Here is a 27,874-nt window from a genome sequence, read left to right on the forward strand (position 1 = left end):
AGTCTTTGCTCTGACAGCATCTGGCATCGTGTTCTTCGGGACTTAATGGCGTTGAAGTGAGGACTACTATTCATCTGCACCAATTCTCTCCATTTTGGCTCCGCCTCCTTCCTCACACATACACCAACATACTCTCTCTCTCTCCTCCTCTCTCCATCTTTTATCGCCGGGCACCTTGGCAGCTGGAAAATCCACAGCTCTTTTTGGCGCCATTTTCTATTCATCGTCCCATCGCTGTGGCGACTATTTTACAAACGGATGTGGTTTTTTTGGGTTTTTTTTGTCCCATCTTTCATGCATTCTTGTTGTTGTTTTTTTTTGTTGCAGAATTAAGGGTTGACGATTTTAAGCAACAATCCTCATTTTTAATTTTTTCACTTATTTTTTTAAGTGAGATCTTTATTTTATGTTATTTAGTATTTTTGTCCAATATCTGGCAAGAATGCGAGGAGGCGCTGGATTTAACTGCCAATCAAATCAAACCGTGAGAGTAAGAGGAGCCTTTTGCTGAACACCGGAGGGAGAATCCAGGTCCTTCGTTCGGCCCAGACGAGGATTTCCGAAAATGTTGTGGTCCCCGAGGCTGTCGCTGTCAAACTTCCACGTGAAGCTGACGGCCAAGGGGCTTTTCCGAAACCTGCAGCTGCTGCCGGGGTGTCGGAAGAACACCGTGGTCTTCCACGCAGGTCTGAGACGTGTCCCTGGTCTTCATTCCCCACCTTATTGATCACCATGTCTTTGAAAGTTGTCATTTTTTGTATCCTTTTTATCCAGCCGTAACCCCGTTTTTTGCGGTCAGATTTTTAGCCCTGTAGCACTAATAACCAAACTATTGCTACAATATTTTAATATTTTCACCTTTTTGTCTGACATCATCGTCTCTTTTCTCATCTTCGGTTCAAATCTGCCCTCAATTCAGTTGCTCGGATGTCTGCTCCTGTCATCGGCAGCCATTGTAAGCCCCCTTTCTCCAATGAGGGCCTTTATATTACTGTGTGTACCATAGCTGCCATGGTTGGGGAGAGCAGTGTTTTTCAACCACTGCATGCTAGTATTGAATCTAATTTCACCTATTTGGGGTAAAAATATTTTTTGCAAACCAGTAATAATAGTCTGCAAATGATGTGTTGTTGTTGAGTGTCGGTGCAGTCTAGAGCTCAGCAGAGTAACCGTGTAGTACTCTTCCATATCAGTAGGTATTTAATTGCTTTGTAGTTGTTTGAAACAGCGGGAGGCAGGGTGCAGGTCAACAACGTGTCTAATGCTTAAACCAAAAATAAATTAAAGGCGAGTGCCCCTAAGAAAAGGCATTGGAGCTTAGTGAAGGCTATGCAGAACGAAACTAAAACTGAACAGGCTGCAAAGCAAACAAAACAGAATGCTGGACGACAGCAAAGACGTACTATGGAGCAAAAACAATGCACATCCGACATGTCAATCAACAATGTCCCCACAAAGAAGGATAAAAACAACTGAAATATTCTTGTTGTTAAGTGTCGGTGCTGTCTAGAGCTCGGCAGAATAACCATGTAATACTCTTCCATATCAGTAGGTGGCAACAGGTAGCCAATTGCTTTGTCGATGTTTGAAACAGCGGGAGACAGGGTGCAGGTAAAAAGGTGTCTAATGCTTAAACCAAAAATAAACAAAAGGCGAGTACCCCTAAGAAAAGGCATTGAAGCTTAGGGAAGGCTTTGCAGAACGAAACTAAAACTGAACTGGCTGCAAAGTAAACAAAAACAGAAAGCTGGACGACAGCAAAGACTTACTGTGGAGCAAAGATGGCGTCCACGATGTACATCCAAAGATGACATGTCAATCGACAATGTCCCCACAAAGAAGGATAAAAACAACTGAAATAGTCTTGTTGTTGAGTGTCGGTGCTATCTAGAGCTCGGCAGAGTAACCGTGTAATACTCTTCCACATCAGTAGGTGGCGGTAGGTAGCTAAATGCTTTGTAGATGTTTGAAACAGCGGGAGGCAGGGTACAGGTAAAAAGGTGTTTAACGCTTATACCAAAAAAAAAAAAAAAAAAAAAAAGTGTGCATATAAGAAAAGGCATTGAAGCTTAGGAAAGGCTATGCAGAACGAAACTACAACTGAAGTGGCTGCAAAGCAAACAAAAACAGAATGCTGGACGACAGCAAAGACTTACTGCGGAGCAAAGACGGCGTCCACGATGTACATCCGAACATGACATGACAATCGACAATGTCCCCTATGAAGAAGGATAAAAACAAAGTAGATGTGGGAAATATCGCTCAAAGGAAACTACTACAGGAAAATACCCAAAAATTAGAAAAAGCCACCAAAATAGGATCGCCAGACAAGAAGTAAAACACTACACACAGAAAAACAGCAAAAAATAAGTCAGGGGTGATGTGACAGGTGGTGACAGTACACCTACTTTGAGACAAGAGCTATATTGATGCATGCTTAGTTATGCTTTAAAGTCGTATCCAACAATTGCAACAACGAATTTTTATTGTCAACTGAGTTTTGTTTTTTAATGATTTCTGCTAGTTGTGTGCCTCATGATTTTTTCAAAGCAAAAAATGTGCCTTGGCTCAAAAAAGGGTGAAAAACACTGAGGTAGAGCACAATAAAGGCCATCCGTTGTCTGCGCGTACTCGTATAGGCTTTCTAGTGCCAGAACATATATGACTGCCATAGGCGCCAATCTACATTTCTGCCAGTGGGTGTATTAGTGTTGTCTCGATACCAATATTTTGGTACCGGTACCAAAGGTATTTCGGTACTTTTTCGTACTTTTCTAAATAAAGGGAACCGCAAAAAATGTAATTATTGGCTTTATTTTAACAAAAAAAATCTTAGGGTACATTAAACATATGTTTCCTATTGCAATTTTGTCCTGAAATAAAATAGTGAACAAACCACACCAGTGTTTTTCAACAAGTGTGCCGTGAGATACAGTCTGGTGTGCCAGGGGAGATTATGTAATTTCACCTATTTGGGTTAAAAAATATTTTAAGGAAACTAGAGATGTCCAATTATATCGCACTGCCAATATTATCGGCCGATAAATGCTTTAAAATGTAATATCGGAAATTATCGGTATCTGTTTTAAAAAAGCAAAGTAAAGTCATAAGTATTTATGTCTTTTTAAAACGCCGCTGTGTACACGGACGTAGGGTGAAGTCCAGAGCGCCAATAAACCTTAAAGGCACTGCCTTTGCGTTCCGGCCCAATCACATAATATCTACGGCTTTTCACACACACACAAGTGAATGCAAGTCATACTTGGTCAACAGCCATACAGGTCACACTGAAGTTGGCCGTATAAACAACTTTAACACTGTTACAAATATGCGCCACATTGTGAAACCACACCAAACACGAATGACAACCCCATTTCGGAAGAACATCCGCACCGTTACACAACATAAACACAACAGAACAAATACCCGGATCCCCTTGCAGCACAAACTCTTCCGGGACGCTACAATGTGCACCCTCCGCTACCGCCTACCGGCCGTCCACCTCAGTTGTTTCTGTAGTGTTTATGTCGTTGTTGTTTAGTGTTGGTTCACTATTTGGCACATATTTATGACAGTTTTGGCGTTGTTCATACTGCCACCCTTAGTGTGACATGAATGGCTGTTGACTAAAAAAAAAAAACAAATAAGATTTTGTGACGTTAAAATATATCGATCGTAATCATAGTGGTATCGACTAGATACGCTATTGTACGTGGTATCATTACAGTGGATGTTAGGTGTAGATCCACCAATGGCGTTTGTTTATTTTGTAGCGTCCCGGAAGAGTTGGTGGTGCAGGGAATTCTGGGAATTTATGTTGTGTTGCGATCTCTCAAAATGTGTCAGTCGCTGTTTAGTGTGGTTTCACTATATGGCACATGTTTATGATAGTGCTGGCGTTGTTCATACTAAAATGTGTTTGTTGTTGTTGTTTATTGTGGTTTCACTATATGACAGATGTTTATGACAGTGTTTGTTCATATTGCCACGCTTAGTGTGACATGTATGGCTGAAAAAATAAGATTTTGTGATGTTAAGAAATATTGATCGTAATCATAGTAGTATCGACTAGATACACTATTGTACATGGTATCTTTACAGTGGATCTTAGGTATAGATCCACCAATGGCATTTGTTTATATTATAGTGTCCTGGAAGACTTGGTGCTGCAGGGAATTCTGGGAATTTATGTTGTCTTGCGGTGCAAATATTCTCCCAAAATGTGTTTGTCGTTGTTGTTTAGTGTGGTTTCAGTACATGACACATGTTTATAACAGTGTTTGGTTTTCATACTGCCACCCTTAGTGTGACATGTATGGCTGTTTGGTTTTCATACTGCCACCCTTAGTGTGACATGTATGGCTGTTGACCGAAAAACAAAAAACCAAATAAGATTTTGTGATGTTAAAAAATATCGATCGTAATCATAGTACTGTCGACTAAATACGCTATTGTACGTGGTATCATTACAGTGGATGTTAGGTGTAGATCCACCGATAGCGTTTGTTTATTTTGTAGCGTCCCGGAAGAGTTGGTGGTGCAGGGAATTCTGGGAATTTATGTTGTGTTGCGATCTCTCAAAATGTGTCAGTCGCTGTTTAGTGTGGTTTCACTATATGGCACATGTTTACGACAGCGTTGGCGTTGTTCATACTAAAATGTGTTTGTTGTTGTTGTTTATTGTGGTTTCACTATAAGACACATGTTTATGACAGTGTTGGTGTTGTTCATACTAAAATGTGTTTGTTTTTGTTGTTTATTTTGGTTTCACTACAGTATATGACACATGTTTTTGACAGTCTTGGCGTTGTTCATACTGCAACCCTTAGTGTGACATGTATGGCTGTTGACTAAGTATGCGCTTCATTCACTCGTGTGCAGTGTGTTCAAAGTCAAGATGGTTGTGTCATTAATTCAATATCTGGTACAATGGAATCTTGTTTAGGCTTTGTTAATTTTGGACAATATGATTTGTGACTTATTTATTGTGTAAAACGGATCAAACTCGGCACAAAATTAACTACAACAAGATTGATGTGTCAAAAGTTATTTTAATGATTAAAAGTCGCCTATGATGACTGCTGTATGTTCTCCTTTTAGCTGTGCACCCCCATCTAGAGGGACAGCAACCACATGACTCACTTGCGCTACCCACCAGAAATAGCCAAGGACGCATCTGGCTTTTACTTATTCATCCATTGAAAGTTTTTTTTTTCTATAATAGAGCATGGCTGCCATTGTTGTGTTCTAACTCTGGTCCCCCTTTTTTGCACCACAGACCGGATTAATGTAGGCATTCCCACTAGTGAAAAATACAACTCACTATAACCCTGAATTAATGGGAGCCCTGGGCTTTTCTTTTTTGCAATGACATGCTGATGGAAATCAGCCTTTGGCTACAACCTGTCACGTTTGTATTTTATATTATTCATTAATTTGCATTGTATCACGTCACAAAGTTATAACCATACCATACCAAACCAACTAGAGATGTACGATAATGGCTTTTTTGCCGATATTCCGATATTTTCCAACTCTTAATTACCGATTCGGATATATACAGTCGTGGAATTAAGACATTATTATGCCTAAATTTTGTTGTGATGCCCCACAAGTGGAAAAACTTATTCGGGTGTTACCTTTTAGTGGTCACTTGTACGGAATATGTACTGGACTGTGCAATCTACTAATAAAAGTTTCAATAAATCAATCAATCAAAAACAAGGTTTTCCAAAATAACTTGAACTCCAGTTATGGAATAAAGTGCCATATTTATATATATGTATATAATATATATATATATATATATATATATATATATATATATATATATATATATATATATATATATATATATATATATATATATATATATATATATATGTATATATATATGTATATATATATATATATATATATATGGCCCAGTGGAAGAGTGGCCGTGTGCAACCCGAGGGTCCCTGGTTCAATCCCCATCTAGTACCAACCTCGTCACGTCCGTTGTGTCCTGAGCAAGACACTTCACCCTTGCTCCTGATGGGTGCTGGTTAGCGCCTTGCATGGCAGCTCCCTCCATCAGTGTGTGAATGTGTGTGTGAATGGGTGAATGTGGAAGTAGTGTCAGAGCTCTTTGAGTACCTTGAAGGTAGAAAAGCGCTATACAAGTACAACCCATTTATTATCATTATATACAGTATATACACACACATATATGTATATATATATATATATATATATATATATATATATATATATATATATATATATATATATATATATATATATATATATATAATGTCACAACACCTAGTGTGTGTTCGACAATCATTGGTACTTTAACTTAAGAATACAACTGCGGTCATCCGGAAGGCCCAGCGGAGACTCCATTTCCTGAGGGTGCTGAGGAAGAACAGACTGGAGAGGCAGCTGATGGTGACCTTCTATCGCTCGGCTGTCGAGAGCCTGCTGACGTACTGCATAACAGTGTGGTACGCCAGCTGCACTGAAGCAGACAAACAGGCGATTCAGAGGGTCATAAAGTCGGCACAAAAAATCATCTGCTGTCCCCTGCCCTCCCTGAAGGACTTACACAACTCCCGTTGCCTCAACAGAGCAAAAAACATTACCAAGGACAGCACACACCCTGGCTTCCACCTGTTCGACTTGCTACCATCAGGCAGGCGCTACAGGTGCATCAGAGCCAGAACAAACAGGCTCAGAGACAGCTTCTTTCCCAAAGCTGTCACCATGTTGAACTCTAACTTATAATAATAATAATTCACCCCTATACAATATAATGCCCTAATACTCTACTGTGCAATACTACCCTTCGAGTGCAATACGTCCGTCACTGATTGTTATTTATTACTTCGGTACTCCTGTCTTGCTCTGTATATTGTACAGTATTTGTATTTTGTACTTCTATAGTGTTTTGTATATTGTACAGAATTGCTTATTATTTTTATTGGATAGTAGTCTGTTCATTTCAATTTCTTATGTCATTTATTTCACCCCATATTTGTTCCCACTAGCGCACCTTAAGTTGGAGTCTTTAATCTCGTTATATGCAAATATAATGACAATAAAGTTAATTCCATTCTATTCTATTGTATTCTATTAAGAGTGTGCCTTGGAGTACCTACTGGGCTTTGTTGCCATCTGGTGGTCGTAAAGCATAAAATACAGTTTTCTGTCATAGTGGTGAGCTTGCTACTACCCGACCTAGGGGTCTAAATACCCATTTGGGCCAGTTTCCACCAAATCAAAATCCACTAAGAGCCACAGAACCTATTTGATCACCATAATGAAGTCAATTCTTCCATTTAACGTATTGTCACATTCTTTTCCGGTTTTGTTCCCCTCCACCGTATTTTGCATGTTCTTTTGTTACTGGTGTGTTTTGTAGTTTTCCCCTGTTTCCCTGTAGGTAAAGAACAACAGAAAAATAGAGAAAAGAGAACCCAATACCCGACATCTTTGATTGATTGAGACTTCTATTAGTAGATTGCACAGTACAGTACATATTCCTTACAATTGACCACTAAATGAAAACACCCGGATAAGTTTTCCAACTTCTTTAAGTCGGGGTCCACGTTAATCAATTCGTCCAATCCAGTTTTCAAAATTTATGACAGACACTTCAAAGATTACACACAGAGAAAAGTATGACAGCTTTTAAGAATGATCTAGAAAAGCAAAAATGGGACAATGTGTACAGTGGAAATGGTTTGCAAATCCTTTTCAACCCATATTCAATTGAATGCACTACAAAGACAAGATATATGATGTTCAAACTCATAAATGTATTTATTTTTTGCAAATAATAATTAACTTCGAATTTCATGGCTGCAACATGTTCCAAAGTAGTTGGGAAAGGGCAAGTTCACCACTGTGTTACATCACCTTTTCTTTTAACAACACTCAATAAATGTTTGGGAACTGAGGAAACTAATTGTTGAAGCTTTGAAAGTGTAATTCTTTCCCATTCTTGTTTTATGTAGAGTTTCAGTCGTTCAACAGTCCGGGGTCTCGGTTGTCGTGTTTTATGCCTCATAATGCGCCACACATTTTCGATGGGAGGAGACATGTCTGGACTGAAGGCGGGCCAGGAAAGTAGTGAAGTGTGAAGTAAATTATATTTATATGGCGCTTTTTCCTCAAGTGACTCAAAGCGCTTTACATAGTGAAACCCAATATATAAGTTACAATTAAACCAGTGTGGGTGTCACTGGGAGCAGGTGGATAAAGTGTCTTGCCCAATGACACAACAGCATTGACTAGGATGGCGGAAGCGGGGATCGACCCTGCTAGCCTCAAGTTGCTGGCACGGCCATTCTACCAACCGAGCTATACCGCCCCGGACTCCCACTCTTTTTTTATGAAGCCACGCTGTTGTAACACGGGCTGAATGTGGCTTGGCATTGTCATGCTAAAATAAGCAGGGGTGTCCATGAAAAAGACGGCGCTTAGATGGCAGCATATGTTGTTCCAAAACCTGTATGTACCTTTCAGCATTAATGGTGCCTTCACAGATGTGTAAGTTACTCATGCCTTGGGAACTAATGCACCACCATACCATCACAGATGCTGGCTTTTAAACTTTGCGTCGATAACAGTCTGGATGGTCCGCTTCCCCTTTGGCCCGGATGACACGATGTCGAATATTTCCAAAAACAATTTAAAATGTGGACTCGTCAGACCACAGAACACTTTTCCACTTTGCATCTCCATCTTAGATGATCTCGGGCCCAGAGAAGCCGACGGGGTTTCTGAATGTTGTTGATAAATGGCTTTCGCTTTGCATAGCAGAGCTATACTTACAGATGTATCGACAAACTGTATTTAGTGACAGTGGTTTTCTGAAGTATTCCTGAACCCATGTGGTGATATCCTTTAGAGATTGATGTCGTTTTTTGATACAGTGCCGTATCAGGGATCGAAGGTCACGGTCATTCAATGCCGCTTACGTGGAGTGATTTCTCCAGAGTCTCTGAACCTTTTGATGATATTAGAGACTGTAGATGTTGAAATCCCTAAATTTATTGCAATTGCACTTTGAGAAAGGTTGTTCTTAAACTGTTTGACTATTTGCTCAAGTAGTTGTGGACACAGGGGTGTACCTCGCCCCATCCTTTCTTGTGAAAGACTGAGCATTTTTTGGGAAGCTGTTTTTATACCCAATCATGGCACCCACCTGTTCCCAATTAGCCTGCACACCTGTGGGATGTTCCAAATAAGTGTTTGATGAGCATTCCTCAACTTTTTCAGTATTTATTGCCACCTTTCCCAACTTCTTTGTCACATGTTGCTGGCATCAAATTCTAAAGTTAATGATTATTTGCAACAAAAAAAAAGTTTATCAGGTCTAACATCAAATATTTTGTCTTTGTAGCATATTCAACTGAATATGGGTTGAAAATGATTTGCAAATCATTGTATTCCATTTATATTTACATCTAACAAAATTTCCCAAGTCATATGGAAACGGGGTTTGTATAAATCCCAACTTGACATTCATGCCCATGACGAGAGACGCTAATAAACTAATAACCGATATATGTCATGATCCGGGCTTCACGGTGGCAGAGGGGTTAGTGCGTCTGCCTCACAATACGAAGGTACTGGAGTCCTGGGTTCAAATCCAGGCTCGGGATCTTTCTGTGTGGAGTTTGCATGTTCTCCCCGTGAATGCGTGGGTTCCCTCCGGGTACTCCGGCTTCCTCCCACTTCCAAAGACATGCACCTGGGGATAGGTTGATTGGCAACACTAAATTGGCCCTAGTGTGTGAATGTGAGTGTGAATGTTGTCTGTCTATCTGTGTTTGCCCTGCGATGAGGTGGCGACTTGTCCAGGGTGTACCCCGCCTTCCGCCCGATTGTAGCTGAGATAGGCGCCAGCGCCCCCCGTGACCCCAAAAGGGAATAAGCGGTAGAAATGGATGGATGGATGGATGTCATGATCCGTGGCCCGAATCATGTTTAGTTATGTTCTTTTAGTTTTGGACTCCCTTAGTCCGTGTTTGTGCACCTCTGGGTTTGTTTTAGTTTCCATGGGGATGAATTGGGTTCACCTGCCTCTGGTTAGTGGTCGGCAGGCTCAACTGCTGTAAACCACTAATCAGAGAGCTTTTTATTCACCTAGCTCGCCACGCACAGTCTGGCTTCCTTGTTTGCTGCAAGCAACAGTTACGTTGACTACTTCTCTTTCTTGTTTCTAGTTCATGTGCTAAGCTTCGCCATAGCTCCCATACTATCGGAACACTAGTATAGATAATAGAGAAAAATAGGGAAAAGAAAACCCGATACCTGAAATCAGTGTTCATCTACCTGTTTTCACAATTTATAACGGCAAATTCAAATATTACACACAGAGAAAAGTATGATTGCTTTAAAAAAATCTACAAAAGCAAAAATGGGACAATGTGTACAGTGAAAATGATGGAGATTAAGCATGTGGTACATTTTTAAACACATTTTAATCATACTTTATGATAAACATGGAAACAACTTAGTACAAACAATCAACCGTTGATGAGAAAGGGATGTAAAAATCATTTTAACATCAAGAATATTTAATTACATTCATAATATGAAGAGCTACAGAGACAGAAATAAGTACAAAACGTCAAAATAAGCTAACTAGCATACTACGAACATGCAGGAAATATTATAACAGTTAATTATTGGACGGGAAACAAAAATAACACCATAGCAACATGGGACATCCAAAATAACTGTTAGAGAGAGGTACGAGGAGGGAAGCCAGAAACGGAATCCTCACTACGAAGAATGAACTACGTTCCGGCACTGGATCTTCGTGTCCGCCGATCTCTATGTCGTCTGCCCTCATTAGATCTAGGTGCGCTGATTGTTGATTTCCCGCAGCCCTGCAAACGGCGGAGCTGCCGGCGGCGCTTGCTGCAGATGGCATGAGGGATTGCGCAATAACATTGAAAATAGTTTCAAAAAGGAAAAACAAATACTTCTCAGACAGAAACCAAAAACATTTCAGTAAGAACAAAATTGTTGAAAGCATTAATAACGTCTTCAATATTGGACCAAAATCTGGAGGAAAGGATTCCAGATACCGAGTCGAGGACTAGAATGATACCATAGACAGAAATCCCAACTCAACATTCATGCCCATGACGAGAGTGGCTAATAAACTAAGAACCGATATAGATAGTAGAGACAAATAGAGAAAAGAGAACCCGATACCCGACATCATACTACGAACATGCAGGAAGAAGAAATAACAATGTAAATGTTACCAGAGGGTGTTGTACGTGCGCGTCAGATGAATAGTCCACAAGTTCAGAGGGGAAATGAAGGAAGTCCGTGAGCAAGCCAGAGGTCGGGGGCTGGAGAGAGGCGTCGAGATCCGTGTCCGAGCGGGGGTCGAGGATCGAGGGAACCAGTCCAAAATCCAACGCTCGGTCACTGGATACGGAGGGAAGACTGACGGAAACACAGAGGACATATAAGACACAGGCAGAGGGAAAGCCCAGGGAGCAGGTATGAGGAGGGAAGCCAGAAACGGGATGCTTTCTACGGAGAGTGAACTACGTTCCGGCAATGGATCTTCGGGTCCGCTGGTCTCTATGTCTGGTGAAAATTGTTTCAAAAAGGAATACCATAAATACTTCTCAGACAGAAACAAAAAATATTACAGTATGAACAAAATTGTTGAAATCTTTGATAACTTCTCCATCAATATTAGATCAAAATCTGGAGGGAAGGATTCCAAATATCCAGTCAGTTGAGGACTTGAATGATACCATAGACCGAAATCCCGACTCGACATCAATGCCCATGTCGAGTGTATGTCAACTTCTGTTAATTATTAATACTGGCATATACAGGATGCAACCGCTGGATGATATCAATAGGACATTGGTGAAACATTTTATTGAATCTTTGCATGACTGTTCTTGCTGTAAATTCCAATTATCAGGTCAAGGCCCTAGATCTTTTGCTATCAGCATTTTTGTATTAACTTCAGACTACGGTTCATTATCATTCACAATCTCTATATAAAACATGTTTTTCTTTGTTTTATGCATCTTAAGTGGTAAATAAATAAATAGTCCGTCAATGGGTGCTCTCTATTTCTCCCACAAAACCCCGTAAATAACCATCCAAACGCTGCCGACAATCCCCTTTATACATGTCGTGACCAGAATCTCAACCACATATCAGCCGTGGGGCGGTATAGACTGGTTGGTAGAGTGGCCGTGCCAGCAACTTGAGGGTTTCCAGGTTCGATCCCCACGTCCGCCATCCTAGTCACTGTTGTTGTGTCCCCCAGGAACGGGATGCTTACTACGGAGAATGAACTACCTTCCGGCATTTTATTGGATCTTTGCATGACTGGTCTTGTTGTAAATTCCAATTATCAGGTCAATGCACTACATGTTTTGCTGTCAGCATTTTGTATGAACTTTAGACTACAAATAATTATTATTCATTATCATTCACAATCTCTATGTAAAACATCTTTTTCATTTTATATGCATCTTAAGTGGTAAATAAATAAATAGTCCGTCAATGGGGGCTCTCTATTTCTCCCACAAAACCCTCTAAATAGCCATCCAGAAGCTGCCAACAGTCCTTTTTATACAAATCGTGACCTGAATATTAACCACATATTAGCCATGGGGCGACATAGATCGGTTGGTAGAGTGGCCGTGCCACCAACCTGAGGGGTTCCAGGTTCGAGCCATGCTTCTGCCATCCTAGTCACTGTTGTTGTGTCCTCCAGGAATGAGATGCTTACTACGGAGAGTGAACTATGTTCAGGCATTTTATTGAATCTTTGCATGACTGTTCTTGTTGGAAATTCCAATTATCAGGTCAATGCACTACATCTTTTGCAATTAACATTTTGTATTAACTTTAGACTACGATTCATTATCATTCACTATCATTCACAATCTCTACATAAAACATGTTTTCTTTGTTTTATGCATCGTAAGTGGTAAATAATTAAATAGTCTGTCAATTGGGTCTCTCTATTTCTCCCACAAAACCCTCTAAATAACCATCCAAAAGCTGCCGACAGTCCTCTATATACATGTCGTGACCTGAATGTCAACCACATATCAGCGGTGGGGCGATATAGATCGGTTGGTAGAATGGCAGTGCCAGCAACTTGAGGGGTTCCAGGTTCGAACCCCGCGTCCGCCATCCTAGTCACTACCGTTGTGTCCTCCTGGAATGAGATGCTTACTACGGAGAGTGAACTACGTTCCAGCATTTTATTTAATCTTTGTTGTGAATTCCAATTATCTGGTCAAGGCACTACATCTTTTGATATCAGCATTTTGTATTAACTCTAGACTACAATTCATTATCATTCACTATCAATCACAATCTCTATATAAAACATGAACACATATGTTTTTCTTTGTTTTATGCATCTTAAGTGGTAAATAAATAAATAGTCCGTCAATTGGGGCTCTCTACTTCTCCCACAAAACCCTCTAAATAGCCATCCAAAAGCTGCCGCCGACAGTCCTCTTTATACATGTCGTTACCTGGATGTTAACCACATATCAGCCGTGGGGTGGTTGGTAGAGTGGCGGTGCCAGCAACTTGAGGGGTTCCAGGTTCGATCCCCGCTTCCGCCATCCTAGTCACTGCCTTTGTGTCCTCGGGCAAGACACCTTACCCACCTGCTCTCAGTGCCACACCCACACTGGTTTAAATGTAACTTAGATACTGGGTTTCGCTATGTAAAAGTGTTTTGAGTCACTAGAAGAAAAGCGCTATATAAATATAATTCACTTCATTACAGAGAAACCAACATGTTTTTTTTTTACTCAATTATACTGCTCAGCTGCATCATCATCCCCTCCTGATCCAGCTGTGCGTATTTTCCGTCATCTGACCTCAACACCACTGCCTGCCATCAGACTCAAATGTAGGTTAGAGGGAGCTTTAGTCGGCGCACGTGCACGCCCCTACATGCACTCTGCACACTGGGTCAGATTTGACTCTTCCACTCGCGCAAGCAAGCTTTAATCTGATGTTGACTTTTTCCCGTTTGCAGCTGCTGATAAGAGAATTAGAGGACGTGTCCGCTGAACTGGAATGTTTTCTTCATATATATATATATATATATATATACATATATCCGTTGGCATCTTGCATTTTCTCTTATTTTTATTACTCGGCCAAAATATATTGCCATAGGGATATATTCCTATGGAAATACAGTACACTAAATAATAAACAAATAGTTAAATTTGTAGTTTGAAGGTTTTTTTTTCCATAGGAATATTGTGGACTATGTCTAAAATCAAAGGTCCATGCCAGGAAACCAACCAGTAGGAATGAACACTACCATTTTGTCTGCGGCAATGCACTCCTTAATGCACTCCCAGAGCGCCTCATATGCAGGCACTCACTCACAAATGCACACCGCACGCACGCACGCACGCACGCACGCACGCACGCACGCACGCACGCACGCACGCACGCACGCACACACACACACACACACACACACACACACACACACACACACACACACACACACACACACACACACACACACACACACACACATTCTTGTATTTAATATCTTCTTGAGACCTCCGAATAATGCCTACCTCTTTAGGACCACCCTTTCGAGGTATATAAAGATTTGTATTTACAACATGAATAATATATACATACTATGCAAATATAAAAATCTTCTTTCGAAAAGTGAGTTGGAATTTCACAGGAAAAAGGTCACAATTTTACAAGAAAAACTTGGAATTTTGGCAGCACTAGTCGTCATTTTACTCAACACAAGTCAAATTTAACAAGAAAAACGGAACATTTGTGCAATATTATGCTAAAAATTGGAATTTTACTCAATAACAGATGCAATTGTACAAGAAAAGCTTAACATTTTGGCAATTTTGTGAAAAGAGTCGTAATTTTATTTGACAAAAGTCACAATTTTGTAAGAAGACTTAAAAATGTTGGCAAAACTATAATAATCATTGGAATTTTACTTGGCAAAATGATGACAAGAGTCACAATTTTACTCAAAAAATTTCACCATTTTACAAAAACAACAAAAAAACTGGCAATGTTTTAATAAGTCTGAATTTTGCACTGCTCTCCAAATCTAAACATTGGAACTATTTAACTGGGCTCAACAAAATTGACAAGATCTTGGTTTGGGGGAACCTGCTGTCATGACGAAGCGGTTGTTGCTGGACACACGACGGACTCTTGGGAGAAGAGGGAGGGCCGCGTGCCTGGCGACCCTTTTCTGTCGACAACGTGAAGATATCCACCTATTCGGAATTATGACAACAGGACATCTGATTGATTGATACTTTTATTAGTAGATTGCACAGTAGAGTACATATTCCGTACAATTGACCACTAAATGGTAACACCCTAATAAGTTTTTCAACTTGTTTAAGTTGGGGTCCACGTTAATCAATTCATGGTCTGCTGATTGGAGTAAGCGTTGCTCTGGTTTGTCGACAAATTGGAAGTTGCTGGCAGTGTTCAAAGTACCCCAAAGCTGCCACAAATGATTGGAGGATGCGGGAAGAACTGTGGATCACATCGGACTGTCTACCCTGCAGTTTTTGAGGACCAGTCAAAGAGAATTTTAGAGTGAAAAGCAAATTTTATTTTCACTCGCATACAAATCTTTTTAACTTGGATTGTTTCCCTGGCTTCGAGACTCTCCCGAAGATCACTGCAAGCGAAGACACAACAAACTCCCTTTTTTGTTTTTTCTCGGACACACACCTGTTGTTGTGAACTTTGGACTAGCGAAGGCAAATACATCAAGGCCGCGGAACAGAGACACACTATGGGGTTACACACACACACACACACACACACACACACACACACACACACACACACACACACACACACACATCCACAAAAAACAATATACGCCACACATACACCCCCCCGTGTCCCAATCCAACGCCCTCGACACAAATCCCGTAGGGGTGATGAATGAATGGTCAGCGCCTGAGAGCTGCGACCTATGGCCTTATGGCGACCCATCAGCGTTCTTGTCCTGTAACCCTGTACACTGTTTGTCTAATCTTGAACAAGTTTGTGCTGAAAACAAAATTTTGTTGTACTTGTTGCAATGACAATAAAGACCTACCTACCTACCTACCTACCTACCTACCTACCATTTTACAAAAACAACAAAAAAATGGTCAATGTTTTAATAAAAGTCTGAATTTCTTATGACAAATGTCACCATTTTGCAGTAAAAAGTATTAATTTTGCATAAAAAAGTTACATATGGAAGCTACTTTTCCTTGTGGAGGTCTAAAGAAGGTTAAAATACAAACCCTGTTTCCATATTAGATGGGAAATTGTGTTAGATGTAAATATAAACAGAATACAATGATTTGCAAATCGTTTTCAACCCATATTCAGTTGAATATGCTACAAAGACAACATATTTGATGTTAAAACTGATAAACAATTTTTTTTTCAAATAATTGTTAACTTCAGAATTTGATGCCAGCAACATGTGACAAAGAAGTTGGGAAAGGTGGCAATAAATACTGATACAGTTGAGGAAGGTTCATCAAACACTTATTTGGAACATCCCACAGGTGTGCAGCCTAATTGGGAACAGGTGGGTGCCATGATTGGGTATAAAAGAAGCTTCCATGAAATGCTAAGTAATTCACGAACAAGGATGGGGTGAGGGTCACCACTTTGTAAGCAAATTGTGGAACAGTTTTTTTGAACAACATTTCTCAACGAGCTATTGCAAGGAATTTAGAGATTTTACCATCTACGGTCCGTAAAATCATCAAAAGGTTCAGAGAATCTGGAGAAATCACTGCACGTACATTTCTTACACACACTTGTTATTTCATATGTTGACCAGAGGGGGAGCACTTCAAATTTCTTACACACACTTGTTATTTCATATGTTGACCAGAGGAGGAGCACTTAAAATTTTTTTAACACACTTGTTATTTCATATGTTGACCAGAGGAGCAGCACTTAAAATTTCTTACACACACTTGTTATTTCATATGTTGACCAGAGGAGGAGCACTTAAAATTTCTTACACACACTTCTTATTTCACATCTTGACCAGAGGGGGACCACTTTTAAAACCGACACACAGTCAATTTGAAACAATCCCTCCTTTTTGGGACCACCCTAAGTTTTAAATTTAGATTTCACCACTAGGGGTGCAAATGAGACATTCTCTTAGATGCAATGTTTTTTCCGTATTGGGAGCATGATTTCGATCCTAACTTGTTCACCGGTCAGCATATTGGCGGTACTTTTCCTTGTTGAGGTCTTAAGAAGGGTAGAAATACAAGAACACACACACACATACACAAACACACACACACACACACACTTACCATCAATACCGCAGAATCCCATAATGCATCAGTTTAAGCCGAGACCTAGACGACCAGAAGGGCGTGTTCTTATTTGCCGGACGATAGCAAATGAGAAGAGACCAACTATTGTGCGCGTTTGTGTTTGTTTGTGCTAATTTCACATTTTCTTTTGTCTGTTTATTTCTCAGTTGAGTTGAATTATGCTTTGTTTACAAAGAGGCAGGTTAGCGTTGGGTATTCCCGTCTTCCCCAATTGACTTCAGTAACCGTTAATGATCTGATTGTGCGGTTGGTGTGTGTGGAGGGAAGTGCACGCTATGTTGAATGTGGTGCCTGTCCGCCATAGACTAAGAGGATGCTGTTCTGTTACAGTTGACAAAAAGCCCCGGGATGTACCAGCAAGATACACAGCAGCAGGAAAAAACAACCAGAACAAGCAGACTCCACCGCCAGATCTGGTAAGTCCTGTGATTATTAAACAGAATATGACGAGATACTATTTTTATTGCTGCTTGAAATGTACAATTGATTTCTTGCTAGGTACCGGTTACGCCAGTGGCTGTCTCAGATTCCACCAACACTGAGTTAGGTACCGCAGCACCCACTGTTCTTGGATGTAAAATAAGAACGGGGTCCAGGGGGAGCCCCAAACATGGAGCCCGTTCACAAAGCACACCCAAGCCTGGTGTGGCCGGAGCTATGTTGGCTAAACAGGATCTTATCAAGGAAGATGTGGATAAGAAGCAGTCCATAAGTTTTCGGAAAGTGCTCCTCCAAGCCAATAAGGGAGTGGAGGCTCTCGCTACGGTCATTCAACACCTTTTCCTTGAGGTAAGTTTTATAGATTTTATACTCTTCTTTTTATATTTTTATACAATAGTAATTATAACTAGAACATTTTGAGGAACCTGCTATCTGTGCCCCAGACCGCTAGCCGGGGGGCGCTGCCGTACTTATTAGATGGTGCCGAGTGTCTGAATCTGTTAGTTTTTGGTGTAACTGTACAAAATGAGCCACAGGGCTAGCCTAAAACAGTAGCACGTTTACAAAAAAATGCAAACACTTAGCATGTGTGCTAACGATAGCATGATAACAGTCAGCATGTTTCATATACCAAGTTAAACAACTCAAAGGTGTATGGCTACGGAAATAGAAACAAAAAGTGTAAAAATAGATGAAAAAGTTAGCAAGCCTAAATGATCTTGCTAGCATGCTATTGTTTGCATGCTAACTGTTAACAAGTGTCAGGTACCAAGTTACATGACTCTGGGCTAACCAGTAGCAAAAGTAACTCAGAAAGTTAGCATGCTATTGTTAGCATGCTAGCAAGCTAATGTGAGCTTGCAAAAGTTAGCTGGTCTCACATACCAAGTTGTATGACTCTAAGGTCTATGGCTGCGGGAATAGAAAAAAAAGTGTAAAAATAGATGAAAAAATTAGCAAGCCTAAGTTATCTTGCTAGTATGCTATTGTTTGCACGCTAACAGTTAACAAGTGTCCGGTACCAAATTATTTGACTCTGGGCTAAACAGTAGTAAAAGTTACTCAAAAGGTTAGCACGCTAATGTTAGCATGCTAGCAAGCTAACGTGAGCATGCTAAAAGTTAGCTTGTGTCACATGCCTAGTTATATGTTGCTAAGGTGTATGGCTGCGGAAATAGAAAAAAAAGTGTGGAAATAGATGAAAAAGTTAGCAAGCCTAAGTTATCTCACTAGCATGCTATTGTTTGCATGCTAACAGTTAACAAGTGTCAGGTACCAAGTTGTTTGACTCTGGGCTAAATGGTAGCAAATGTAACTCAGAAAGTTAGCATGCTATTGTTAGCATGCTAGCAAGATGACATGAGTATGCTAAAAGTTAGCTAGTCTCACATACCAAGTTATTTGACTCTAAGGTGTATGGCTGCGGAAAAAGAAAAAAAAAGTGTAAAAATAGATGAAAAAGTTACCAAGTATGCTAGTATGCCATCGTTTGTATGCTAACAGTTAGCAAGTGTCAGGTACCAAGTTATATGTCTCTGGGCTAAACAGTATCAAAAGTAACTCAAAAGGTTAGCACGCTAATGTTTGCATGCTAGCAAGCTAACGTGAGCATGCTAAAAGTTAGCTTGTGTCACATACCGAGTTATATTAGTCTAAGGTGTATGGCTGCGGAAATAGAAAAAATAAGTGTAACAATAAATCATAAAGGTGCGTACCTATTCAATGGGCCCATAACGATTCGTTTTTCATGAAACGCACTCCACCGGAAGTACCACTCTTGCTCTTACTGAGACCTTTCCGACGGTATTACATATGTGGGGATTCGTCGGCAGGTCCGTCTCGTAATAATCGCAAGAGAAACGTGCGGAACAAGAATAATAAAAGTTGAAGTATAAGCAATAATAATATGGGACGCTTGCATTGCAGCAGGACCATAATAACACACAAGGAGATTCAGCTAAACAGAAGGGACATACTTCTTTTTTGCATTCTACTGTTTGCTGATCACCATGTTGAGCATAATAATTGTAATAATACTTTTTTAACTTTATTATTTCTATATAAAGTTAAGAGTAAAGTTAAAGTATGTGGTGAGATTTGTCCTCTGCATTTGACCCATCCCCTAATTCACCCCTTGGGAGGTGAGGGGAGCAGTGGGCAGCAGCGGTGCCGCGCCCAGGAATCATATTATAACCTGTTATAGATAGTGTTGCCATTTGGGAAATTTCAACAGGTGCTCATTAAGTGGGCGTGACTTCGTGGCTCGTTTCATTGGCAACGTTGAGGATCAGGTAGAGGCTCCTCTGAGTCATTAAGACAACAGTAACGCATGGCACTGACACATATGCCAATGTCCTTGTGGAAAGTTCTTCACGGTTCCTTTAGGGTTGTTCGATTAACAATGTCAATTTGGCTGGCGATAGGAAACGTGTCCTAGCAAGCAACCGTCTCGCCACGGAAGCTGCTTCTAAGTCACTGATCTTTGCGTCCATGCGGGCAAATAAACTACATTTCTTACAAGTGTTATCATCACTTAAGGCAGTGATTTTCAAGCACTGCCGTGTGTCTGTGCTGTGTAGAGCTAGGCAGGGTAATCTTGTAATACTCCAAATGAGTAGGTGGCGGCAGGTAGTTCATTGCTTTGTAGAAGTCGGAATGGTCGAGGATGGTTTGTCGTCATCCCGATATGCAGAGCACAGTGGGAGACAGTGTGCAGGTAAAAAAGGTACGTAAAGCTTAAAGCAAAAATGAACAAAAGGCAAGTCCCACTAGGAAAAGGCACTGAAGCATAAGGTATGGCTATGTAAAACAAAAGTAAAACTGAACTGGCTACAAAGTCAACTAATACAGAATGCTGGACGACAGCAAAAACTTACGCGTGTGGAGCAAAGACGGCGTCCACAAAGCACATCCGTACATGACATGACAATCAACAATGTCCCCACAAAGTACGAACAACTTAGTCTTGATTGCGAAAACAAAGCAGGTGCGGGGCAATCGCACTCAAATGAAGGCGTGACGCTGCTATAGAAGAACACCAACAAAACGGGAAAGGTCACCAAAATAACAGCGCAAGACAAGAACTAAAGCAGGACACACAGGAAACAACAACAGCGTCCACAAAGCACATCCGTACATGACATGACAATCAACAATGTCCCCACAAAGTAAGAACAACTTAGTCTTGATTGCGATAACAAAGCAGGTGCGGGAGGTGCGGGAAATCACACTCAAAGGAAGGCGTGACGCTGCTACAGGAGAACACCAACAAAACGGGAAGGGTCACCAAAATAAGAGCGCAAGACAGCAACTAAAGCACGACACACAGGAAACAACATGTAGTGTATGTGTGCAGAGACACACATACCTTACATAAACATTTGGTTAGCACTAAAGTATGAAGGCCTTTTCTGAAGAATAGTTTCTGGAGAAAAGTGTGTGCAACAATGCAAATTATTACAATTGAAGTCTACAACTGAAAATCAGCTGACATGAGCTCTCCTGGGGACGTTATTGATGAAACACAGACATAATTTTTACAGTAGGAATGCAGTTGCCAAGTTTCCAGCCGCTTGATTGTCAGTGTGAGATAAACCATCAATGAATTCCAGGATTTTCTAATCTGACTTTGGCTCTGGACAGAAGCCTGGCAAACATCAAGGTGCCACCAACTTCCGTCCTTTCTATTTCTGTTAGGAAGAAGCATGAAACTTGGTTGACGTTGTCACTCCTTTCCCCTCCTAACTTTCATTGGTATTTAAATCCAACGTCCTGACGGGCTTGTCTTGTCCGCCTTGTCTTTCAAATTGAAAGGGAATTCATTGAAATTCAAATTACAGAATTTTTACATTATAATGCTTGTTTTTTTTTTAAACAAGATGCAAAAATCATCATCATCATATGTGTATTGACATGCAGTTTACATAGGCTTCTTAGTAGTTAAAAACAATTAACTAAAATAACTTTAACTTGTCTACTTTATACCTTCATTATCCTTTCTATCCTTAACCTTTCCATCCTTTCTAACGGAGCTACTGTGTGGAACAATTTCCCTTGTGGATCAATAAAGTTTGTGTAAATCTAACTAAGTTATTTTGTGGCTCAGTTGGTAAAGTGGCCGTACCAGCGACTTGAAGGTTCCAGGTTCGATTCCAGCCTAGTCACTGCCGTGTGTCCTTTGGCAAGACACGTTACTATTTCTCCCAGTGCCACCCACACTGGTTTGAATGTAGATAGAGGGCTTCCTTATGTGGCGTGCTGTATAAATTTTATTTGCTTTACTTCATTATTCATTTATCAATAATTCATTTATTAATTAATGCAGGTGGTTCATTTAAACAAAAATCTATTTAGATACATTTAAAAAAATATATTTTAATCACACACACACACACACACACACACACACACGCACGCACGCACGCACACACGCACGCACGCACACACATTATATATATATATATATATATATATATATATACATACATATATACTGTATATATATATATATATATATATATATATATATATATACATATATACTGTGTGTGTATATATATATATATACTGTATATTTATATATATATATATATATATATATATATATATACGCACACAGTATATATGTATGCATATATATATATGTATATATATACATACATGTATGTATGTATATATGTTTGTATGTACGTATATGTATATATATATATACACATTTCCGTTCATATATATATATATATTAGGAATGTGGGAAAAATTGCTTCGAATACATTGTGCGATTCAGAATCAATTCTCATTTTTAAAAAAAAAATCAATTTTTTTTTTTTTTTCAATCAATCCTACAAACCACTACGCAGCAATACCATAACAATGCAATCCAATTACAAAACCAAACCTGACCCAGCAACACTCAGAACTGCAATAAACAGAGCAATTGAGGAGACACAAACGCGGCACAGAACAAACCAAAAGTTGTGAAGCAAAAATTAATATTATTAACAACAGTATCAATATTAGTTATAATTTCATCATGGCAGTGATTAAAAATCCCTAATTTACATTATCATTTGACATTATTAAAAAAAAACAAAAAAACAAAAAAACAATAGTGTCACAGTGGCTTACACTTGAATCGCATCTCATAAACTTGACGACACACTGTGTCCAATGTTTTCATAAATATGAACTAAGTCATATTTTTGGTCCGTTTAATAGTTGAAACAAATTTACATTATTGGAATCAGTTGATATAAAACATTGTCCTTTACAATTATAAAAGCTTTTTTTTTTTTTTAAATCTACTAATCTGCTAGAATGTCAGCAGACTATATATATATACATATATATATATATATATATATATATATATATATATATATATATATATATTATACATATACGTTAGTTCAGGAAAAAACACAAGAGGCTATATCATCCCTACAAGCCTGTTTCGCAAGTTTGCCTGCTCATCAGGGGATTTTATTCAAAAGAGAGAAACCTGCGAAACAGGCTTGTAGGGATGATATACCCTCTTGTTTTTTTTTTTCCTGACCTAACGTATATTCTGCTCTATCCCGGTATTGACCCGAGAACTTTCTTCCAGAAAGTCCTATCTTTGTCCGTGCGATGTCAGATGAAACAAAAATTAAGCTGTTTGTCCACAATACCCAGCAATATGTTTGGGAGGAGAAAAGGTTTGAGGTCTTTCATTCCAGGAACACCAAATCCTACCGTCAAGCATGGTGGTGGCAGTATTATTATCTGGGCCTGTTTTTAGTGTCAATGGAACTGGTGCTTTACAGAGGGTAAATGGGACCATAAAACAGGAGGATTACCTACAAATTCTTCAGAACAACCTAAAATCATCAGCCCGGAGGTTGGGTTTGGGCACAGTTGGGTGTTCCAACAGGACAATGACCCCAAACACACTTGAAAAGTGGTAAAGGAATGGCTAAATCAGGCTAGAATGAAGGTTTTAGAATGGCTTTCCCAAAGTCCTGACTTTAACGTGTGGACAATGCTGAAGAAACAAATCCATGTGCAGAAAACCAACACATTAAGCTGAACTGCACCAATTTTGGCAAGAGGAGTGGTCAAAAATTCAACCAGAATCTTGCCAGAAGCTTGTGAATGGTCACATTTCCAGTAGATCCATAATACAATCATAAAATAACCAAACTTCATGAATGTTTTTTCAGACCAACAAGTATGTGCTCCAATCACTCTATCACAAAAAAACAAAATAAGAGTTGTAGAAATGGTTGGAAACTCAAGACAGCCATGACATTATGTTCTTTATTTAAAAATGATATGGACGACTAGTAGACACAACGCCACTTGTACTTCCGGTTCAAGGCACTACACAGAAGGAACTACTTCAACCAGCAGCACCTGCAATGAGCGAACTTGTCCCAAACAATAACGCACCTTTTTCATTGTCAGGTACAGTTTTTTTCAGTCGCGAACAAGCATTTGTCCAACCAGTTATCACATTTTTAAAACTCAAACTAAATTAGCACAGCAATAGGAACAGTGCATGTTCAGCAATTTTAATAAAATGTTAAAAATGTATTAGAATAATCCTGAACTTGATGACCCTAAACACGCAGACATTATAATTGTGAATATACATTATATCAAATAAAGATATTTGTCATTACCTTTCTTCATTGCTAGGGGTTTATTAGTGGATGTTTTACCTACGTTTAACTCTTCAAGTATGGATATTTGCCATTCACGACTTACATTCCATCAAAGTTGCATAAAATAGGGTTACATCCAAGCAATTTTTTCAAGTTGGGGCCTCTCGATAATTGGACAAACTGTTTTGAGATGTAAACAGCCAGAAAAAAGTACCAAATGAAGTTGGGAAAGGCTTTGACTCAAACTGAGTTTGCACATTATTATACCTAATTTATTTCAGATGTTCCTGTTGACTATGTAAATGACTTTTGTAGGGAGATAGGGAGTTCAAACAGAGGGAGAGAGAGCGAGATAGAGAGAAAGGGGTGTCGAAATAACTTAAATTCCTATTATACAGTACACCAGACGGGAGGGGCGGGACATATAGAGGAGGAGGGAGGACAAGGAGCTCTGTGGTGAACAGGTAAAGGTTGGTGGGAGGAATCCGCAACACTCATACACGCAATTACGCATGTCGTGCAAACAGAGGACGCGCACGGAGAGACGCTATCTTTACGGACATGCGAGCAGACGAGGGAGGACAGAATGGACTGAAGAAACAAGACAGGATGCTTTGAATGTGAAAGTGTGTCTTTCAATCAAAGCACCATGGGCTCCATGGCAAGCAAAGCCCGTTACCAGAAACACAAGGTTTGTGTTGACTTCTGTGGATGTACGTTTTAGTCCTACTTAACTGCTGCTGATAATTATATAAGAGACCCTGGTCAAGTTTCCCAACAGTTCCTGAATCGGCTTGAAGCAGGGCTGTCCAAAAGGTGTTCCACAGAGGACCACGAACTGAAAAATCTCAGTATAGTATTACATCAAATTTAATTGTATACTGTTTTTTTTAATTGAGTTAAAAATATTATATATGTAGAGTCGTGGTTAAAAGTTGACATACGCTTGTAAGGGACATAATGTAATGGCTTTTTTGAGTTTACAGTAATTTCTACAACTCTTATTTTTTGTAATAGAGCAATTGGAGCAAATACTTGTTGGTCACAAAAAAAAAAAATTCATGAAGTTTGATTCTTTTGTACATTTGGTTAGAAGTTTCACTATGATAAGGCGCTTTTGGTAGCCATCCACAAGCTTCTGGTTGAAATTTTGACCACTCCCCTTGACAAAATTGGTGCAGTTCAGCTAAATGTGTTGGTTTTCTGCACATGGACTTGTTTCTTCAGCATTGTCCTCAAGTTTAAGTCAGGACTTCGGGGAGGCCATTCCAAAACCTTCATTCTAGTTTGATGTAGCCATTCCATTACCACTTTTGACGTGTGTTTTGGTTACCAAAAGTGCCTTACTGCAGTGAAACTTGTAACCAAATATTAACATTTCTGTATGTATACTTTTGACCCAGCATATTTAGTCACATTTTCAGTAAACCCATAATAGCAATGTTTTTATCTGGTTTCATGAAACACAAATTGAGCTGTTTGGCCAGAATACCCAGCAATATGTTTGGAGGAGAAAAGGTGAGGCCTTTAATCCCAGACACAACATTCCTACCGTCAAGCATGGTGGTGGTAGTATTATGCTCTGGGCCTGTTTTTCTGCCAATAGAACTGGTGCTTTACAGAGAGTAAATGGGACAAAGAATAAGGAGGATTACCTCCAAATTTTTCAGGACAACCTAAAATCATCAGCTCAGAGTTTGGGTCTTGGGCGCAGTTGGGTGTTCCAACAGGACAATGACCCCAAACACACGTCAAAAGTGGGAAAGGAATGGCTAAATCAGGTCCCTTGGCAAGTTTCACGGCAATAAGGCTCTTTTGGTAGCCACCCACAAGCGTCTGGTTGAATTTTCGACCACTTCTCTTGGCAGAATTGGTGCAGCTCAGCTAAATTTGTTGGTTTTCTGCACATTAACTTGTTTCTTCAGCATTGTCCTCACGTTTAAGTCAGGATTTTGGGATGGCCATTCTAAAACCTTAATTCAAGCTTGAATTAGCCATTCATTTACCACTTTTGATGTGTGTTTAGGTTACCAAAAGCGCCGTATTGCAGTAAAACTTGTAACCAAATATTAACATTGGTGTATGTATATTTTTGACCCTGCATATTTGGTCACATTTTCAGTAGACCCATAATAGCAAATTTATTATTTGGTTATATGAAACACAAATTGAGCTGTTTGGCCACAATACCCAGCAATATGTTTGGATGAGAAAAGGTGAGGCCTTTAATCCCAGAAACAACATTCTTACCGTCAAGCATGGTGGTGGTAGTATTATGCTCTGGGCCTGTTTTTCTGGCAATGGAACTGGTGCTTTACAGAGAGTAAATAGGACAATAAAAAAGGAAGATTACCTCCAAATTCTTCAGGACAACCTAAAATCATCAGCCCGGAGGTTGGGTCTTGGGCGCAGTTGGGTGTTCCAACAGGACAATGACCCCAAACACACGTCAAAAGTGGGAAAGGAATGGCTAAATCAGGTCCCTTGGCAAGTTTCACGGCAATAAGGCTCTTTTGGTAGCCACCCACAAGCGTCTGGTTGAATTTTCGACCATTCCTCTTGGCATAATTGGTGCAGCTCAGCTAAATTTGTTGGTTTTCTGCACATGGACTTGTTTCTTCAGCATTGTCCACACGTTTAAGTCAGGACTTTGGGAAGGCCATTCTAAAACCTTAATTCAAGATTGAATTAGCCATTCATTTACCACTTTTGACGTGTGTTTAGGTTACCAAAAGCGCCTTATTGCAGTGAAACTTGCCAAGGAACATGTAACCAAATATTAACATTCTGTATTTGCTCCAATCACTCTATCACAAAAAAATAAGAGTTGCGTAGAAATTACTGGAAGTTCAAAACAGCCATGACATTATGTTATTTACAAGTGTATGTAAAGTTTTGACCGCGACTATATATACGTAGTTTGCATGTCAGTGTTGTGCTATTAGTACATTCACCTTTATGCTCTTGTTCTAATTATTTGATGTTTTGGTTATTGTACATTTAGATTGTTCTCTACCCGGATCCAATATAAAAACAAATCACCTGTGGGCTGCCAAAGGCCACCATACTGCACTTTACAGATATAAACTGTAGCACAACATGATTATTTTTTTCATCCAGACCAGTTAAAAACATGTCATCAATCATTAACGCCTTGGTTAAGCGATAGAATGTAAAAGCGATGTCACAATGAAGTTTCAACTGCCCTTATCGTTATTGTTTTATGGCACTTTTACAATTTTTTTGCTTAAAAACATGTCTTTTTTTCGCAGATAAATTGACATGGTTTAGGTTTTTCACCAGCTACCGCTTGCAATGTTAATGTTAGATTTTTTTTTTCTCATTCATTTGTTGTCTTTTACCCCAAATATGTGGTTCACTTAACTCACCTTC

At 39.6% G+C, this 27,874-nt stretch overlaps 1 protein-coding gene across 4 annotated transcripts in view; it reads left to right on the forward strand.

Moving 5' to 3' along the window:
- The window catches only part of mtus1b (microtubule associated tumor suppressor 1b), a 128,135-nt gene that overhangs the window by 61,711 nt on the left and 38,550 nt on the right, over window positions 1–27,874 (forward strand). For 3 of the 4 annotated variants that reach the window (XM_061907294.1, XM_061907287.1, XM_061907300.1), the window contains 2 exons: window positions 17,730–17,815; window positions 17,898–18,188. In XM_061907294.1, coding sequence (XP_061763278.1) covers window positions 17,730–17,815; window positions 17,898–18,188 — 377 coding nt within the window. Of the gene's footprint in view, window positions 1–2; window positions 687–17,729; window positions 17,816–17,897; window positions 18,189–27,874 lie in introns of those variants that run through there. The other variant, XM_061907306.1, reaches the window with a different exon arrangement.

Source organism: Nerophis ophidion, linkage group LG01 (assembly GCF_033978795.1).
Source record: "Nerophis ophidion isolate RoL-2023_Sa linkage group LG01, RoL_Noph_v1.0, whole genome shotgun sequence".
NCBI lineage: Eukaryota > Metazoa > Chordata > Actinopteri > Syngnathiformes > Syngnathidae > Nerophis > Nerophis ophidion.